This window comes from Salvelinus alpinus, chromosome 4, assembly GCF_045679555.1.
Source record: "Salvelinus alpinus chromosome 4, SLU_Salpinus.1, whole genome shotgun sequence".
Taxonomy (NCBI): Eukaryota; Metazoa; Chordata; class Actinopteri; order Salmoniformes; family Salmonidae; genus Salvelinus; species Salvelinus alpinus.
In genome coordinates this window covers 91741836-91763475 of record NC_092089.1, presented here as the reverse complement: position 1 = coordinate 91763475, position 21640 = coordinate 91741836, and the positions used below count along the sequence as shown (strand labels likewise).

Here is a 21640-nt window from a genome sequence, read left to right as displayed (position 1 = left end):
GTCAGACCTGGGCCCTGTCAGACCTGGGCCCTGTCAGACCTGGGCCCTGTCAGACCTGGGCCCTGTCAGACCTGGGCCCTGACAGACCTGGGCCCTGTCAGACCTGGGCCCTGTCAGACCTGGGCCCTGTCAGACCTGGGCCCTGTCAGACCTGGGCCCTGTCAGACCTGGGCCCTGTCAGACCTGGGCCCTGTCAGACCTGGGCCCTGTCAGACCTGGGCCCTGTCAGACCTGGGCCCTGTCAGACCTGGGCCCTGTCAGACCTGGGCCCTGACAGACCTGGGCCCTGTCAGACCTGGGCCCAGGACAGACCTGGGCCCTGACAGACCTGGGCCCTGTCAGACCTGGGCCCTGTCATAGCTGGGCCCTGTCAGACCTGGGCCCTGTCCCTGTCAGACCTGGGCCCTGTCAGACCTGGGCCCTGTCAGACCTGGGCCCTGTCATACCTGGGCCCTGTCAGACCTGGGCCCTGTCCCTGTCAGACCTGGGCCCTGTCAGACCTGGGCCCTGTCAGTAAATCTCAGTAAGACACAAATAATGGTGTTCCAAAAAAAATATACAAACTCCATCTAGACACCGTTGCCCTGGAGCACACAGAAAAGCTAAACATACCTCGGCCTAAACATCAGCGCCACAGGTAACTTCCACAAAGCTGTGAACGATCTGAGAGACAAGGCAAGAAGGGCCTTCTATAACATCAAAAGGAACATAACATTTGACCTACCAATTAGGATCTGTCTAAAAATACTTCAGTCAGTTATAGAACCCATTGCCCTTTATGGTTGTGAGGTCTGGGGTCCGCTCACCAACCAAGAATTCACAAAATGGGACAAACACCAAATTGAGACTCTGCATGCAGAATTCTGCAAAAATATCCTCCGTGTACAACGTAAAACACCAAATAATGCATGCAGAGCAGAATTAGGCCAATACCCGCTAATTATCAAAATCCAGAAAAGAGACGTTAAATTCTACAACCACCTAAAAGGAAGCGATTCCCAAACCTTCCATAACAAAGCCATCACCTACAGAGAGATGAACGTGGAGAAGAGTCCCCTAAGCAAGCTGGTCCTGGGGCTCTGTTGACAAACACAAACACACCCCACAGAGCCCCAGGACAACAGCACAATTAGACCCAACCAAATCATGAGAAAACAAAAAGAGAATTACTTGACACATTGGAAAGAATTAACAAAAAAACAGAGCAAACTAGAATGCTATTTGTCCCTAAACAGAGAGTACACAGTGGCAGAATACCTGACCACTGTGACTGACCCAAACTTAAGGAAAGCTTTGACTATGTACAGACTCAGTGAGCATAGCCTTGCTATTGAGAAAGGCCGCCGTAGGCAGACCTGGCTCTCAAGAGAAGACAGGCTATGTGCACACTGCCCACAAATGAGGTGGAAACTGAGCTGCACTTCCTAACCTCCTGCCCAATGTATGACCATATTAGAGACACATATTTCCCTCAAATTACACAGATCCACAAAGAATTTGAAAACAGATACATTTGAATAAACTCCCATATCTACTGGGTGAAATTCCACAGTGTTCCATCACAGCAGCAAGATTTATGACCTGTTGCCACAAGAAAAGGGCAACCAGTGAAGATCAAACACCATTGTAAATACAACCCATATTTATGTTGATTTATTTTCCCTTTTGTACTTTAACTATTTGCACATCGTTACAACACTGTATATATACATAATATGACATTTTAAATGTCTTTATTATTATGGAACTTTTGTGTAATATTTACTGTACACTGTTTATTGTTTATTTCACTTCTGTTTATTATCTATTCCCTTTGCTTTGGCAATGTTAACATATGTTTCCCATAAAGCCCTTAAATACAATAAATATGCATTATTCCAAACAGAACCGAACAGAGAGGAACAGTACAGAGAGGAACAGTACAGAACAGAGAGGAACAGAACAGAGAGGAACAGTACAGAGAGGAACAGAACAGTACAGAACAGAACAGAGAGGAACAGAACAGAGAGGCACAGTACAGAGAGGAACAGAACAGAGAGGAACAGAACAGAACAGAGAGGAACAGAACAGAACAGAGAGGAACAGAACAGAGAGGAACAGAACAGAGAGGAACAGAACAGAGAGGAACAGAACAGAACAGAGAGGAACAGAACAGAGAGGAACAGAACTGAGAGGAAAAGTACAGAGAGGAACAGAACAGAGAGGAACCGAACAGAACAGAGAGGAACAGTACAGAACAGAGAGGAACAGTACAGAGAGGCACAGAGAGGAAAATAACAGAACAGAGCAGAGAGGAACAGAACAGAGAGGAAGGCATCCTCACAGAGAGAGGGACGGGAGGGGCAGACATACCCTCACAGAGAGAGAGACAGAAGGGACAGGCGTACCCTTATAGAGAGAAACAGGGTGGGTAACAGATTGACCCTCACAGAGAGAGAGAGACAGGACGGTAATAGACATACCCTTAGAGAGAGAGAGACAGGACGGTAATAGACATACCCTTAGAGAGAGAGAGACAGGACGGTAATAGACATACCCTTAGAGAGAGAGACAGGACGGTAATAGACATACCCTTATAGAGAGAGAGAGACAGGACTGTAATAGACATACCCTTAGAGAGAGAGACAGGACGGTAATAGACATACCCTTATAGAGAGAGACAGGACGGTAATAGACATACCCTTATAGAGAGAGAGACAGGACGGTAATAGACATACCCTTATAGAGAGAGACAGGACGGTAATAGACATACCCTTAGAGAGAGAGAGACAGGACTGTAATAGACATACCCCTAGAGAGAGAGACAGGACTGTAATAGACATACCCTTATAGAGAGAGAGACAGGACGGTAATATACATACCCTTAGAGAGAGAGAGACAGGACGGTAATAGACATAACCCTAGAGAGAGAGAGACAGGACGGTAATAGACATACCCTTAGAGAGAGAGACAGGACGGTAATAGACATACCCTTATAGAGAGAGAGACAGGACGGTAATAGACATACCCTTATAGAGAGAGAGAGACAGGACGGTAATAGACATACCCTTATAGAGAGAGAGACAGGACGGTAATAGACATACCCTTAGAGAGAGAGACAGGACGGTAATAGACATACCCTTATAGAGAGAGAGAGACAGGACGGTAATAGACATACCCTTAGAGAGAGAGACAGGACGGTAATATACATACCCTTAGAGAGAGAGAGACAGGACGGTAATAGACATACCCTTATAGAGAGAGACAGGACGGTAATAGACATACCCTTATAGAGAGAGAGACAGGACGTTAATAGACATACCCTTATAGAGAGAGACAGGACGGTAATAGACATACCCTTAGAGAGAGAGAGACAGGACTGTAATAGACATACCCCTAGAGAGAGAGACAGGACTGTAATAGACATACCCTTATAGAGAGAGAGACAGGACGGTAATATACATACCCTTAGAGAGAGAGAGACAGGACGGTAATAGACATACCCCTAGAGAGAGAGAGACAGGACGGTAATAGACATACCCTTATAGAGAGAGAGACAGGACAGTAATAGACATACCCTTAGAGAGAGAGAGACAGGACGGTAATAGACATACCCTTAGAGAGAGAGAGACAGGACGGTAATATACATACCCTTAGAGAGAGAGAGACAGGACGGTAATAGACATACCCCTAGAGAGAGAGAGACAGGACGGTAATAGACATACCCTTATAGAGAGAGAGAGACAGGACGGTAATAGACATACCCTTATAGAGAGAGACAGGACGGTAATAGACATACCCCTAGAGAGAGAGAGACAGGACGGTAATAGACATACCCTTATAGAGAGAGAGACAGGACAGTAATAGACATACCCTTAGAGAGAGAGAGACAGGACGGTAATATACATACCCTTAGAGAGAGAGAGACAGGACGGTAATAGACATACCCCTAGAGAGAGAGAGACAGGACTGTAATAGACATACCCCTAGAGAGAGAGACAGGACTGTAATAGACATACCCTTATAGAGAGAGAGACAGGACGGTAATATACATACCCTTAGAGAGAGAGAGACAGGACGGTAATAGACATAACCCTAGAGAGAGAGAGACAGGACGGTAATAGACATACCCTTAGAGAGAGAGACAGGACGGTAATAGACATACCCTTATAGAGAGAGAGACAGGACGGTAATAGACATACCCTTATAGAGAGAGAGAGACAGGACGGTAATAGACATACCCTTATAGAGAGAGAGACAGGACGGTAATAGACATACCCTTAGAGAGAGAGACAGGACGGTAATAGACATACCCTTATAGAGAGAGAGAGACAGGACGGTAATAGACATACCCTTAGAGAGAGAGACAGGACGGTAATATACATACCCTTAGAGAGAGAGAGACAGGACGGTAATAGACATACCCTTATAGAGAGAGACAGGACGGTAATAGACATACCCTTATAGAGAGAGAGACAGGACGTTAATAGACATACCCTTATAGAGAGAGACAGGACGGTAATAGACATACCCTTAGAGAGAGAGAGACAGGACTGTAATAGACATACCCCTAGAGAGAGAGACAGGACTGTAATAGACATACCCTTATAGAGAGAGAGACAGGACGGTAATATACATACCCTTAGAGAGAGAGAGACAGGACGGTAATAGACATACCCCTAGAGAGAGAGAGACAGGACGGTAATAGACATACCCTTATAGAGAGAGAGACAGGACAGTAATAGACATACCCTTAGAGAGAGAGAGACAGGACGGTAATAGACATACCCTTAGAGAGAGAGAGACAGGACGGTAATATACATACCCTTAGAGAGAGAGAGACAGGACGGTAATAGACATACCCCTAGAGAGAGAGAGACAGGACGGTAATAGACATACCCTTATAGAGAGAGAGAGACAGGACGGTAATAGACATACCCTTATAGAGAGAGACAGGACGGTAATAGACATACCCCTAGAGAGAGAGAGACAGGACGGTAATAGACATACCCTTATAGAGAGAGAGACAGGACAGTAATAGACATACCCTTAGAGAGAGAGAGACAGGACGGTAATATACATACCCTTAGAGAGAGAGAGACAGGACGGTAATAGACATACCCCTAGAGAGAGAGAGACAGGACGGTAATAGACATACCCTTATAGAGAGAGAGAGACAGGACGGTAATATACATACCCCTAGAGAGAGAGACAGGACGGTAATAGACATACCCTTAGAGAGAGAGAGACAGGACGGTAATAGACATACCCTTATAGAGAGAGAGAGACAGGACGGTAATAGACATACCCTTATAGAGAGAGAGAGACAGGACGGTAATAGACATACCCTTAGAGAGAGAGAGACAGGACGGTAATAGACATACCCTTATAGAGAGAGACAGGACGGTAATAGACATACCCTTAGAGAGAGAGAGACAGGACGGTAATAGACATACCCTTATAGAGAGAGAGAGACAGGACGGTAATAGACATACCCTTATAGAGAGAGAGACAGGACTGTAATAGACATACCCTTATAGAGAGAGACAGGACGGTAATAGACATACCCTTAGAGAGAGAGAGAGACAGGACGGTAATAGACATACCCTTATAGAGAGAGAGAGACAGGACTGTAATAGACATACCCTTAGAGAGAGAGACAGGACGGTAATAGACATACCCTTATAGAGAGAGACAGGACGGTAATAGACATACCCTTATAGAGAGAGAGAGACAGGACGGTAATAGACATACCCTTAGAGAGAGAGAGAGACAGGACGGTAATAGACATACCCTTAGAGAGAGAGACAGGACGGTAATAGACATACCCTTATAGAGAGAGACAGGACGGTAATAGACATACCCTTATAGAGAGAGAGACAGGACTGTAATAGACATACCCTTATAGAGAGAGAGAGAGGACGGTAATAGACATACCCTTATAGAGAGAGAGACAGGACGGTAATAGACATACCCTTATAGAGAGAGAGACAGGACGGTAATAGACATACCCTTATAGAGAGAGAGACAGGACGGTAATAGACATACCCTTATAGAGAGAGAGACAGGACGGTAATAGACATACCCTTAGAGAGAGAGAGACAGGACGGTAATAGACATACCCTTAGAGAGAGAGACAGGACGGTAATATACATACCCTTAGAGAGAGAGAGACAGGACGGTAATAGACATAGCCTTATAGAGAGAGACAGGACGGTAATAGACATACCCTTATAGAGAGAGAGACAGGACGGTAATAGACATACCCTTATAGAGAGAGACAGGACGGTAATAGACATACCCTTAGAGAGAGAGAGACAGGACTGTAATAGACTTACCCCTAGAGAGAGAGACAGGACTGTAATAGACATACCCTTATAGAGAGAGAGACAGGACGGTAATATACATACCCTTAGAGAGAGAGAGACAGGACGGTAATAGACATACCCCTAGAGAGAGAGAGACAGGACGGTAATAGACATACCCTTATAGAGAGAGAGACAGGACAGTAATAGACATACCCTTAGAGAGAGAGAGACAGGACGGTAATAGACATACCCTTAGAGAGAGAGAGACAGGACGGTAATGTACATACCCTTAGAGAGAGAGAGACAGGACGGTAATAGACATACCCCTAGAGAGAGAGAGACAGGACGGTAATAGACATACCCTTATAGAGAGAGAGAGACAGGACGGTAATAGACATACCCTTATAGAGAGAGACAGGACGGTAATAGACATACCCCTAGAGAGAGAGAGACAGGACGGTAATAGACATACCCTTATAGAGAGAGAGACAGGACAGTAATAGACATACCCTTAGAGAGAGAGAGACAGGACGGTAATATACATACCCTTAGAGAGAGAGAGACAGGACGGTAATAGACATACCCCTAGAGAGAGAGAGACAGGACGGTAATAGACATACCCTTATAGAGAGAGAGAGACAGGACGGTAATATACATACCCCTAGAGAGAGAGACAGGACGGTAATAGACATACCCTTAGAGAGAGAGAGACAGGACGGTAATAGACATACCCTTATAGAGAGAGAGAGACAGGACGGTAATAGACATACCCTTATAGAGAGAGAGAGACAGGACGGTAATAGACATACCCTTAGAGAGAGAGAGACAGGACGGTAATAGACATACCCTTATAGAGAGAGACAGGACGGTAATAGACATACCCTTAGAGAGAGAGAGACAGGACGGTAATAGACATACCCTTATAGAGAGAGACAGGACGGCAATAGACATACCCTTATAGAGAGAGAGAGAGACAGGACGGTAATAGACATACCCTTATAGAGAGAGAGAGACAGGACGGTAATAGACATACCCTTATAGAGAGAGAGAGACAGGACGGTAATAGACATACCCTTAGAGAGAGAGAGACAGGACTGTAATAGACATACCCCTAGAGAGAGAGAGACAGGACGGTAATAGACATACCCTTATAGAGAGAGAGACAGGACGGTAATATACATACTCTTATAGAGAGAGAGACAGGACGGTAATAGACATACCCTTATAGAGAGAGAGAGACAGGACGGTAATAGACATACCCTTAGAGAGAGAGAGACAGGACGGCAATAGACATACCCTTAGAGAGAGAGAGACAGGACGGCAATAGACATACCCTTATAGAGAGAGACAGGACGGTAATAGACATACCCTTATAGAGAGAGAGACAGGACTGTAATAGACATACCCTTATAGAGAGAGAGAGACAGGACGGTAATAGACATACCCTTATAGAGAGAGAGAGACAGGACGGTAATATACATACCCTTATAGAGAGAGAGACAGGACTGTAATAGACATACCCTTATAGAGAGAGAGACAGGACTGTAATAGACATACCCCTAGAGAGAGAGACAGGACGGTAATAGACATACCCTTAGAGAGAGAGAGACAGGACTGTAATAGACATACCCCTAGAGAGAGAGAGACAGGACGGTAATAGACATACCCTTATAGAGAGAGAGACAGGACGGTAATATACATACTCTTATAGAGAGAGAGACAGGACGGTAATAGACATACCCTTATAGAGAGAGAGAGACAGGACGGTAATATACATACTCTTATAGAGAGAGAGACAGGACTGTAATAGACATACCCTTATAGAGAGAGAGACAGGACTGTAATAGACATACCCTTATAGAGAGAGAGACAGGACGGTAATAGACATACCCTTATAGAGAGAGAGAGACAAGACGGTAATAGACATACCCCTAGAGAGAGAGACAGGACGGTAATAGACATACCCTTATAGAGAGAGAGAGAGACAGGACGGTAATATACATACCCTTAGAGAGAGAGAGACAGGACGGTAATATACATACCCTTAGAGAGAGAGAGACAGGACGGTAATATACATACCCTTATAGAGAGAGAGAGAGACAGGAGGAGAGTAACACGTTGTGAGTCACTCCTGGAGGTCAATACCATCACGGTTATCTCAACCCAATAATGTACCAGAGGAGGTTTAATGAACCATGCTCCTGTGCTTAATAACCTTGACTGAGACCTCTAGCACATTCCAAAATGACTTTTTGGAATCCCTTCAAACTTAAACCATCACCACATTTCCATATGTTCCTTCCTCAATATCAGTCAATCCAGAATGTCTTCAGCTGAATGCAGAGGCATGTTGTAATGTGGAGCCCCAGGCAGACAGGCAAGCAGACAGGCAAGCAGACAGGCAAGCAGACAGGCAAGCAGACAGGCAAGCAGACAGGCAAGCAGACAGGCAAGCAGACAGGCAAGCAGACAGGCAAGCAGCCTCCCAGGCAGACAGGCAAGCAGCCTCCCAGGCAGACAGCCTCCCAGGCAGACAGGCAAGCAGACAGGCAAGCAGCCTCCCAGGCAAGCAGCCTCCCAGGCAGACAGGCAAGCAGACAGGCAAGCAGCCTCCCAGGCAAGCAGCCTCCCAGGCAGACAGGCAAGCAGCCTCCCAGGCAGACAGGCAAGCAGCCTCCCAGGCAGACAGCCTCCCAGGCAGACAGGCAAACAGCCTCCCAAGCAGACAGGCAAGTTGGAAGTCTCGGCGGTGTCCCACATGACACCATATTCCCTATATAGTGCACTACTTTCGAACAGGGCAGTGCACTTCATAGGGAATAGGGTGCAGTTTAGGATACAACCCTCAGTGTTAATGTGTCCGCTCCAAGCCCTCTCTGCTGGGTGGTAATGTGATTGGTTTCTGTTGATGCCTAGACACACACACACACACACCATCCTAAACCAGCCAGGCGGGGTGTAATGCAGCCACATGGTGTGTTATCGATCCTTCTCAGAGAGAGAGAGAGAGAGAGAGAGAGAGAGAGAGAGAGAGAGAGAGAGAGAGAGAGAGAGAGAGAGAGAGAGAGAGAGAGAGAGAGAGAGAGAGAGAGAGAGAGAGAGAGAGAGAGAGAGAGAGACAGACAGAGAGACAGAGAGACAGAGAGACAGAGAGAGAGACAGACAGAGATCCACAAAGAATTCGAAAACAAATCCAATTTTGGTAAACTCCCATATCTACTGGGTGAAATACCACAGTGTGCCATCACAGCAGCAATATGTGTGACATGTTGTCCCAAGGGCAACCAGTGAAGAACAAACACCATTGTAAATACAACCCATATTTATTTTCCATTTTGTACTTTAAAGGAAATTCTAGATGATTCTGTTCTTCCAACTTTGTGGCAACAGTTTGGGGAAGGCCCATTCTTGTATCAGCATGACAATGCCCCTTTCCCCAAAGTGAGGTACATACAAAAATGGTTTGTCAAGATCAGTGTGGAAGAACTTGACTGGCCTGCACAGAGCCCTGACCTGAACCCCATTGAACACCTTTGGAATGAATTGGAACGCCGACTGCGAGCCAGGCCTAATCACCCAACATCAGAGCCCGACCTCACTAATGCTCTTGTGGCTGAATGGAAGCAAGTCCCCGCAGCAATGTTCCAACATCGAGTGGAAAGCCTTCCCAGAAGAGTGGAGGCTGTTATAGCAGCAATGTTCCAACATATAGTGGAAAGCCTTCCCAGAAGAGTGGAGGCTGTTATAGCAGCAATGTTCCAACATCTAGTGGAAAGCCTTCCCAGAAGAGAGGAGGCTGTTATAGCAGCAATGTTCCAACATCTAGTGGAAAGCCTTCCCAGAAGAGTGGAGGCTGTTATAGCAGCAATTTTCCAACATCTAGTGGAAAGCCTTCCCAGAAGAGTGGAGGCTGTTATAGCAGCAATGTTCCAACATATAGTGGAAAGCCTTCCCAGAAGAGTGGAGGCTGTTATAGCAGCAATGTTCCAACATATAGTGGAAAGCCTTCCCAGAAGAGTGGAGGCTGTTATAGCAGCAATGTTCCAACATCTAGTGGAAAGCCTTCCCAGAAGAGAGGAGGCTGTTATAGCAGCAATGTTCCAACATCTAGTGGAAAGCCTTCCCAGAAGAGTGGAGGCTGTTATAGCAGCAATTTTCCAACATCTAGTGGAAAGCCTTCCCAGAAGAGTGGAGGCTGTTATAGCAGCAATGTTCCAACATCTAGTAGAAAGCCTTCCCAGAAGAGTGGAGGCTGTTATAGCAGCAATTTTCCAACATCTAGTGGAAAGCCTTCCCAGAAGAGTGGAGGCTGTTATAGCAGCAATGTTCCAACATCTAGTAGAAAGCCTTCCCAGAAGAGTGGAGGCTGTTATAGCAGCAATTTTCCAACATCTAGTGGAAGGCCTTCCCAGAAGAGTGGAGGCTGTTATAGCAGCAATGTTCCAACATCTAGTGGAAAGCCTTCCCAGAAGAGAGGAGGCTGTTATAGCAGCAATGTTCCAACATCTAGTGGAAAGCCTTCCTAGAAGAGTGGAGGCTGTTATAGCAGCAATGTTCCAACATCTAGTGGAAAGCCTTCCCAGAAGAGAGGAGGCTGTTATAGCAGCAATGTTCCAACATCTAGTGGAAAGCCTTCCCAGAAGAGTGGAGGCTGTTATAGCAGCAATTTTCCAACATCTAGTGGAAAGCCTTCCCAGAAGAGTGGAGGCTGTTATAGCAGCAATGTTCCAACATCTAGTAGAAAGCCTTCCCAGAAGAGTGGAGGCTGTTATAGCAGCAATTTTCCAACATCTAGTGGAAAGCCTTCCCAGAAGAGTGGAGGCTGTTATAGCAGCAATGTTCCAACATCTAGTAGAAAGCCTTCCCAGAAGAGTGGAGGCTGTTATAGCAGCAATTTTCCAACATCTAGTGGAAGGCCTTCCCAGAAGAGTGGAGGCTGTTATAGCAGCAATGTTCCAACATCTAGTGGAAAGCCTTCCCAGAAGAGAGGAGGCTGTTATAGCAGCAATGTTCCAACATCTAGTGGAAAGCCTTCCCAGAAGAGTGGAGGCTGTTATAGCAGCAATGTTCCAACATCTAGTGGAAAGCCTTCCCAGAAGAGAGGAGGCTGTTATAGCAGCAATGTTCCAACATATAGTGGAAAGCCTTCCCAGAAGAGTGGAGGCTGTTATAGCAGCAATGTTCCAACATCTAGTGGAAAGCCTTCCCAGAAGAGAGGAGGCTGTTATAGCAGCAATGTTCCAACATCTAGTGGAAAGCCTTCCCAGAAGAGTGGAGGCTGTTATAGCAGCAATTTTCCAACATCTAGTGGAAAGCCTTCCCAGAAGAGTGGAGGCTGTTATAGCAGCAATGTTCCAACATATAGTGGAAAGCCTTCCCAGAAGAGTGGAGGCTGTTATAGCAGCAATGTTCCAACATATAGTGGAAAGCCTTCCCAGAAGAGTGGAGGCTGTTATAGCAGCAATGTTCCAACATCTAGTGGAAAGCCTTCCCAGAAGAGAGGAGGCTGTTATAGCAGCAATGTTCCAACATCTAGTGGAAAGCCTTCCCAGAAGAGTGGAGGCTGTTATAGCAGCAATTTTCCAACATCTAGTGGAAAGCCTTCCCAGAAGAGTGGAGGCTGTTATAGCAGCAATGTTCCAACATCTAGTAGAAAGCCTTCCCAGAAGAGTGGAGGCTGTTATAGCAGCAATTTTCCAACATCTAGTGGAAAGCCTTCCCAGAAGAGTGGAGGCTGTTATAGCAGCAATGTTCCAACATCTAGTAGAAAGCCTTCCCAGAAGAGTGGAGGCTGTTATAGCAGCAATTTTCCAACATCTAGTGGAAGGCCTTCCCAGAAGAGTGGAGGCTGTTATAGCAGCAATGTTCCAACATCTAGTGGAAAGCCTTCCCAGAAGAGAGGAGGCTGTTATAGCAGCAATGTTCCAACATCTAGTGGAAAGCCTTCCTAGAAGAGTGGAGGCTGTTATAGCAGCAATGTTCCAACATCTAGTGGAAAGCCTTCCCAGAAGAGAGGAGGCTGTTATAGCAGCAATGTTCCAACATCTAGTGGAAAGCCTTCCCAGAAGAGTGGAGGCTGTTATAGCAGCAATTTTCCAACATCTAGTGGAAAGCCTTCCCAGAAGAGTGGAGGCTGTTATAGCAGCAATGTTCCAACATCTAGTAGAAAGCCTTCCCAGAAGAGTGGAGGCTGTTATAGCAGCAATTTTCCAACATCTAGTGGAAAGCCTTCCCAGAAGAGTGGAGGCTGTTATAGCAGCAATGTTCCAACATCTAGTAGAAAGCCTTCCCAGAAGAGTGGAGGCTGTTATAGCAGCAATTTTCCAACATCTAGTGGAAGGCCTTCCCAGAAGAGTGGAGGCTGTTATAGCAGCAATGTTCCAACATCTAGTGGAAAGCCTTCCCAGAAGAGAGGAGGCTGTTATAGCAGCAATGTTCCAACATCTAGTGGAAGGCCTTCCCAGAAGAGTGGAGGCTGTTATAGCAGCAATGTTCCAACATCTAGTAGAAAGCCTTCCCAGAAGAGTGGAGGCTGTTATAGCAGCAATTTTCCAACATCTAGTGGAAAGCCTTCCCAGAAGAGTGGAGGCTGTTATAGCAGCAATGTTCCAACATCTAGTAGAAAGCCTTCCCAGAAGAGTGGAGGCTGTTATAGCAGCAATTTTCCAACATCTAGTGGAAGGCCTTCCCAGAAGAGTGGAGGCTGTTATAGCAGCAATGTTCCAACATCTAGTGGAAAGCCTTCCCAGAAGAGAGGAGGCTGTTATAGCAGCAATGTTCCAACATCTAGTGGAAAGCCTTCCCAGAAGAGAGGAGGCTGTTATAGCAGCAATGTTCCAACATCTAGTAGAAAGCCTTCCCAGAAGAGTGGAGGCTGTTATAGCAGCAATGTTCCAACATCTAGTGGAAAGCCTTCCCAGAAGAGTGGAGGCTGTTATAGCAGCAATGTTCCAACATCTAGTGGAAAGCCTTCCCAGAAGAGTGGAGGCTGTTATAGCAGCAAAGGTGGGGACCAACTCCATATTAATGCCCATGATTTTAGAATGAGATGTTCGATGAGCGGGTGTCCATTTTTGGTAAAGTAGTGTATTTGCCCTTGGAGCAGTTTAGCAACGAACTGCCTTGTCTCAAGGCTACAACAGAAAGACATGTTCTTTGACTGCCAGGAGCCTTATACAGATTTTTCATGTTTCTCGTGATTTTTTGTTGTTGTTGTGTGGTTTTATGTTTTACATGTTCCAGGTCACTTATAGAAGAGGTATTCTGACCTCAATGGATATAAATCTTAAATAAAACAGTGTATTTCATGTTGTAATGAGTTTCATGTTTTCCTTTTCTTTTTCAGACCTGAGAAAGAACTTTGAGGAGGAGCCAATGGGGAAGGAAGTAGCGTTGAACCAGGAAGTGTTGTTACGCTGTCATCCTCCAGAGGGCGTACCACCAGCTGAGGTGAGGTTAGAGATAGGAGACATGGACTGTGGTTCGATTCTTTACCTTTATACCCCGAAATGTAAACTTGCTCACTCCCCCTCGTGGATTTCAAAGCACTTCAAACATAAAGTCACGCTGGAAATTTACAAACAGACCTTAGATCAGTGTCTATGGGCCGGCTCTTCTTCAAGGCGTGATAGACAGGTCCCTGTCTTCCAATAAGCTTCACCCTCCTCTTCAAGGCGTAATAGAGAGGTCCCTGCCTTCCAATAAGCTTCACCCTCCTCTTCAAGGCGTGATCGAGAGGTCCCTGTCTTCCAATAAGCTTCACCCTCCTCTTCAAGGCGTGATCGAGAGGTCCCTGTCTTCCAATAAGCTTCACCCTCCTCTTCAAGGCGTGATCGAGAGGTCCCTGTCTTCCAATAAGCTTCACCCTCCTCTTCAAGGCGTGATAGAGAGGTCCCTGTCTTCCAATAAGCTTCACCCTCCTCTTCAAGGCGTGATAGAGAGGTCCCTGTCTTCCAATAAGCTTCACCCTCCTCTTCAAGGCGTGATAGAGAGGTCCCTGCCTTCCAATAAGCTTCACCCTCCTCTTCAAGGCGTGATCAAGAGGTCCCTGCCTTCCAATAAGCTTCACCCTCCTCTTCAAGGCGTGATAGAGAGGTCCCTGCCTTGCAACAGTTATATCTCTAATTATCATCTCTTATTGATTTCTGATCACTTCTTCATCAGAGGGAGGGAGGCAGTTCATGACAGCGTAGAGTCCCATCTTTCAGGTCTGTTTCTCAGGGCTAGCTCTCAGGACTAGCTCTCAGGGCTAGCTCTCAGGGCTAGCTCTCAGGACTAGCTCTCAGGGCTGGCTCTCAGGGCTGTCTCTCAGGGCTGTCTCTCAGGGCTGGCTCTCAGGGCTGTCTCTCAGGGCTGGCTCTCAGGGCTGTCTCTCAGGGCTGGCTCTCAGGGCTAGCTCTCAGGACTAGCTCTCAGGGCTAGCTCTCAGGGCTAGCTCTCAGGACTAGCTCTCAGGGCTGGCTCTCAGGGCTGGCTCTCAGGGCTGGCTCTCAGGGCTGTCTCTCAGGGCTGGCTCTCAGGGCTGTCTCTCAGGGCTGGCTCTCAGGGCTGTCTCTCAGGGCTGGCTCTCAGGGCTGTCTCTCAGGGCTGTCTCTCAGGGCTGTCTCTCAGGGCTGGCTCTCAGGGCTAGCTCTCAGGACTAGCTCTCAGGGCTAGCTCTCAGGGCTAGCTCTCAGGACTAGCTCTCAGGGCTGGCTCTCAGGGCTGGCTCTCAGGGCTGGCTCTCAGGGCTGTCTCTCAGGGCTGGCTCTCAGGGCTAGCTCTCAGGACTAGCTCTCAGGGCTGGCTCTCAGGGCTGTCTCTCAGGGCTGGCTCTCAGGGCTGTCTCTCAGGGCTGTCTCTCAGGGCTGTCTCTCAGGGCTGGCTCTCAGGGCTGGCTCTCAGGGCTGGCTCTCAGGGCTGACTCTCAGGGCTGTCTCTCAGGGCTGTCTCTCAGGGCTGTCTCTCAGGGCTGGCTCTCAGGGCTGGCTCTCAGGGCTGGCTCTCAGGGTTGTCTCTCAGGGCTGGCTCTCAGGGCTGTCTCTCAGGGCTGGCTCTCAGGGCTGGCTCTCAGGGCTGGCTCTCAGGGCTGGCTCTTAGGCCTTAATTCTGCTCTGGCACATTTGCAGGCTCTACACACTCATGTCTGTTAGCTGGCAGCTACCTCTCTTGCTTTCTCTTTTCATCTCAGACTTTCTCCCCCTCTTCCTTCTCTCTCTGCGTCTCCATCTCTCTTCCCTCCTCTCTTCTTCTCTTTCTCTCTCTGCGTCTCTGTGTCTCTTCCCTCTCTTCTTCTCTTTCTTTCTCTGTCTCTCTCTCTCTCTCTCTCTGTCTCTCTCTCAGCCACATACAGCACATCTGCTGCAGCCAGCTCCCCCACAGCGTGATGCTAACGCTAACTGCCCCAATAACAACAGCAATAGAATCTTCCTCTGGTTCAACCCCAACTCCCCCCCTTCCTTCTTTCTCTATCACCCCCATATTTCCTCTACCTCCCTCCCTGCATCACTCTTCACCACAGAAACTATACTATATCCTACCTGCTCTCTTGGCAGCCATCATGTTGAGTTTGTCCACATTTGGTTCACTCCCAACTACTCAGATAGCACAAGGACTAACTACATGGAACAGCTAGCTACTCTGACAGCACAGGGACTAGCTACGTGGAACAGCTAGCTAGCCACTCTGACAGCACAGGGACTACATGGAACAGCTAGCTAGCCACTCTGACAGTACAGGGACTAGCTACATGGAACAGCTAGCTAGCCACTCTGACAGCACAGGGACTACATGGAACAGCTAGCTAGCCACTCTGACAGCACAGGGACTAGCTACATGGAACAGCTAGCTAGCCACTCTGACAGTACAGGGACTAACTACATGGAACAGCTAGCTAGCCACTCTGACAGTACAGGGACTACATGGAACAGCTAGCTAGCCACTCTGACAGCACAGGGACTACATGGAACAGCTAGCTAGCCACTCTGACAGCACAGGGACTAGCTACATGGAACAGCTAGCTAGCCACTCTGACAGCACAGGGACTAGCTACGTGGAACAGCTAGCTAGCCACTCTGACAGCACAGGGACTACATGGAACAGCTAGCTAGCCACTCTGACAGCACAGGGACTAGCTACATGGAACAGCTAGCCACTCTGACAGTACAGGGACTAACTACATGGAACAGCTAGCTAGCCACTCTGACAGCACAGGGACTACATGGAACAGCTAGCTAGCTACTCTGACAGCACAGGGACTACATGGAACAGCTAGCTAGCCACTCTGACAGCACAGGGACTACATGGAACAGCTAGCTAGCCACTCTGACAGCACAGGGACTACATGGAACAGCTAGCTAGCTACTCTGACAGCACAGGGACTACATGGAACAGCTAGCTAGCCACTCTGACAGCACAGGGACTACATGGAACAGCTAGCTAGCCACTCTGACATTACAGGGACTACATGGAACAGCTAGCTAGCCACTCTGACATTACAGGGACTACATGGAACAGCTAGCTAGCCACTCTGACATTACAGGGACTACATGGAACAGCTAGCTAGCCACTCTGACATTACAGGGACTACATGGAACAGCTAGCTAGCCACTCTGACACATTATCGGAATAAATTGTACCAGCAGAAGAAGCTACAATAGCTATTCACACAGCACAGACCAGTTGAAGAATAGCTAGCTATGGACAGCGTAGGGACCAGTAGCAGAACAGCTAGCTACACTGTCTTTGGGACAGCGTAGGGACCACTGTTGTGGGACAGCGTAGGGACCACTGTTGTGGGACAGCGTAGGGACCACTGTTGTGGGACAGCGTAGGGACCACTGTTGTGGGACAGCGTAGGGACCACTGTCTTTGGGACAGCGTAGGGACCACTGTTGTGGGACAGCGTAGGGACCACTGTCTTTGGGACAGCGTAGGGACCACTGTTGTGGGACAGCGTAGGGACCACTGTCTTTGGGACAGCGTAGGGATCACTGTTTGTGGGACAGTGTAGGGACCACTGTCTTTGGGACAGCGTAGGGACCACTGTCTTTGGGACAGCGTAGGGACCACTGTTTGTGGGACAGCATAGGGACCAGTAGCAGAATGGACAGATTGTTGTTGGATAGCACAGGGACAGCGTAGGGACCAGTAGCAGAATGGACAGAGTGTTGTTGGATAACACAGGGACAGCGAAGGGACCAGTAGCAGAATGGACAGAGTGTTGTTGGATAACACAGGGACAGCGTAGGGACCAGTAGCAGAATGGACAGAGTGTTGTTGGATAGCACAGGGACAGCGTAGGGACCAGTAGCAGAATGGACAGATTGTTGTTGGATATCACAGGGACAGCGTAGGGACCAGTAGCAGAATGGACAGAGTGTTGTTGGATATCACAGGGACAGCGTAGGGACCAGTAGCAGAATGGACAGAGTGTTGTTGGATAGCACAGGGACAGTCAGAGGCTGTGTCTTAAATACCACTCTATTCCCTGCATAGTGCTACGATGGGCCCTGGTTTAACTGGGGCACTACGGTGCATTCGGGAAAGTATTCAGACCCCTTGACGTTTTCCACAATCTTGTTTCTCATGGTCTGAGAGTCCTTTAGGCGCTTTTTGGCAAACTCCAAGCGGGCTGTCATGTGCCTTTTACTGAGGAGTGGCTTCCGTCTGGCCACTCTACCATAAAGGCCTGATTGGTGGAGTGCTGTTGAGATGGTTTTCCTTCTGGGTTGTCCTTCTGGCTCGGTTTTTGCTCTGACATGCACTGTCAACTGTCAGACCTTATATAGACAGGTGTGTGCCTTTCCAAACTATGTCCAATCAATTGAACTTGTCACAGGTGGACTCCAATCAAGTTGTAGAAACATCTCAAGGATGATCAATGGAAACAGGATGCACCTGAGCTGAATTTCAAGTCTTATAGCAAAGGGTCTGAATACTTATGTAAATAAGATATTTCTGTTTATAATTTTTATACATTTGCTAAAATAAAATAACAAAAATGTTTTTGCTTTGTCATTATTGGGCATTGTGTGTAGATTGTTGAGGATTAAAAAAATATATATATTTTAGAATAAGTCTGTAACGTAACAAAATGTGGAAAAAGTCAAGGGGTCTGAATACTTTCCCAATGCACCGTATATATGGAATAGGGTGTCAGCACGGAGCAACAGATAAAAAACCAACAGCATAGAGCATTATGGTTGTTAGAGCCGATCCAATACAGTTCACAACAACAACATGAGAGCAGCTAGCTAGCTAGCCAGAGGACAGAATGTAACAGCAATGTTATCCTGCCTCTGCCAGTATAAGGGCAGTTGAGAGCATGTGTGGGTAACGCTAGTCCCGGTCCAACAGCAGTGACAGAACATTGGTGAAAAACAATCCATCCGGGTTTAGATACCATCCACAACAGCGTTAGGACCAGAGCTAGTCGAAGGTAGTCCGAGGGACACAGCACACGGGCAGCGTGTAGCAGAGAAACACCTAGAGAATATAGTTTGTCAAGTCACAGGGACTGCAGAGGAACAGGAGAGACGCTAGCTACTCTACAAACAGAATAGGAGCAGCAGCAGTTCTACTAGCTACTTGGAGAAGAGATTACTCAGAGAAACACAAACTGGACTAGCTACTCTCACAGGGATTAGACTGGACATAACCTTTCAGACAGAGACACAGCTACTCTCACAGGGATTAGACTGGACATAACCTTACAAACAGAGACACAGCTACTCTCACAGGGATTAGACTGGACATAACCTTACAAACAGAGACACAGCTACTCTCACAGGGATTAGACTGGACATAACCTTTCAGACAGAGACACAGCTACTCTCACAGGGATTAGACTGGATATAACCTTTCAGACAGAGACACAGCTACTCTCACAGGGATTAGACTGGATATAACCTTACAGACAGAGACACAGCTACTCTCACAGGGATTAGACTGGACATAACCTTTCAGACAGAGACACAGCTACTCTCACAGAGATTAGACTGGACATAACCTTTCAGACAGAGACACAGCTTCTCTCACAGGGATTAGACTGGATATAACCTTTCAGACAGAGACACAGCTACTCTCACAGGGATTAGACTGGACATAACCTTTCAGCAGAGACACAGCTACTCTCACAGGGATTAGACTGGACATAACCTTACAGACAGAGACACAGCTACTCTCACAGGGATTAGACTGGATATAACCTTTCAGACAGAGACACAGCTACTCTCACAGGGATTAGACTGGACATAACCTTTCAGACAGAGACACAGCTACTCTCACAGGGATTAGACTGGACATAACCTTTCAGACAGAGACACAGCTACTCTCACAGGGATTAGACTGGACATAACCGTTCAGACAGAGACACAGCTACTCTCACAGGGATTAGACTGGACATAACCTTTCAGACAGAGATACTCTCACAGGGATTAGACTGGATATAACCTTTCAGACAGAGACACAGCTACTCTCACAGGGATTAGACTGGACATAACCTTTCAGACAGAGATACTCTCACAGGGATTAGACTGGATATAACCTTTCAGACAGAGACACAGCTACTCTCACAGGGATTAGACTGGACATAACCTTTCAGACAGAGACACAGCTACTCTCACAGGGATTAGACTGGACATTACCTTACAGACAGAGACACAGCTACTCTCACAGGGATTAGACTGGACATAACCTTTCAGACAGAGACACAGCTACTCTCACAGGGATTAGACTGGACATAACCTTTCAGGCAGAGACACAGCTACTCTCACAGGGATTAGACTGGACATAACCTTTCAGACAGAGACACAGCTACTCTCACAGAGATTAGACTGGACATAACCTTACAGACAGAGACACAGCTACTCTCACAGGGATTAGACTGGACATAACCTTTCAGACAGAGACACAGCTACTCTCACAGGGATTAGACTGGACATAACCTTTCAGACAGAGACACAGCTACTCTCACAGGGATTAGACTGGACATAACCTTACAAACAGAGACACAGCTACTCTCACAGGGATTAGACTGGACATAACCTTACAGACAGAGACACAGCTACTCTCACAGGGATTAGACTGGAGATAACCTTACAGACAGAGACACAGCTACTCTCACAGGGATTAGACTGGACATAACCTTTCAGGCAGAGACACAGCTACTCTCACAGGGATTAGACTGGACATAACCTTTCAGACAGAGACACAGCTACTCTCACAGGGATTAGACTGGACATAACCTTTCAGGCAGAGACACAGCTACTCTCACAGGGATTAGACTGGACATAACCTTACAGACAGAGACACAGCTACTCTCACAGGGATTAGACTGGACATAACCTTTCAGACAGAGACACAGCTACTCTCACAGAGATTAGACTGGACATAACCTTTCAGACAGAGACACAGCTACTCTCACAGGGATTAGACTGGACATAACCTTACAAACAGAGACACAGCTACTCTCACAGGGATTAGACTGGACATAACCTTACAGACAGAGACACAGCTACTCTCACAGGGATTAGACTGGAGATAACCTTACAGACAGAGACACAGCTACTCTCACAGGGATTAGACTGGACATAACCTTTCAGGCAGAGACACAGCTACTCTCACAGGGATTAGACTGGACATAACCTTACAGACAGAGACACAGCTACTCTCACAGGGATTAGACTGGACATAACCTTTCAGACAGAGACACAGCTACTCTCACAGGGATTAGACTGGACATAACCTTACAGACAGAGACACAGATACTCTCACAGGGATTAGACTGGACATAACCTTTCAGACAGAGACACAGCTACTCTCACAGAGATTAGACTGGACATAACCTTACAGACAGAGACACAGCTACTCTCACAGGGATTAGACTGGACATAACCTTACAAATAGAGACACAGCTACTCTCACAGGGATTAGACTGGACATAACTTTACAAATAGAGACACAGCTACTCTCACAGAGATTAGACTGGACATAACCTTACAAATAGAGACACAGCTACTCTCACAGGGATTAGACTGGACATAACCTTACAAACAGAGACACAGCTACTCTCGCAGAGATTAGACTGGACATAACCTTACAAATAGAGACACAGCTACTCTCACAGGGATTAGACTGGACATAACCTTACAAACAGAGACACAGCTACTCTCACAGGGATTAGACTGGACATAACCTTTCAGACAGAGACACAGCTACTCTCACAGGGATTAGACTGGACATAACCGTTCAGACAGAGACACAGCTACTCTCACAGGGATTAGACTGGACATAACCTTACAGACAGAGACACAGCTACTCTCACAGGGATTAGACTGGACATAACCTTTCAGACAGAGACACAGCTACTCTCA

The 21640-nt window shown here is 47.1% G+C and overlaps 1 protein-coding gene across 1 annotated transcript in view; it reads left to right on the top strand.

Moving 5' to 3' along the window:
* LOC139574675 (netrin receptor UNC5A-like) overlaps positions 1 to 21640 on the top strand; it is a 623219-nt gene that overhangs the window by 417332 nt on the left and 184247 nt on the right. The window contains exon 4 of the mRNA XM_071399451.1: positions 13633 to 13736. Coding sequence (XP_071255552.1) covers positions 13633 to 13736 — 104 coding nt within the window. The remainder of the gene's footprint in view (positions 1 to 13632; positions 13737 to 21640) is intronic.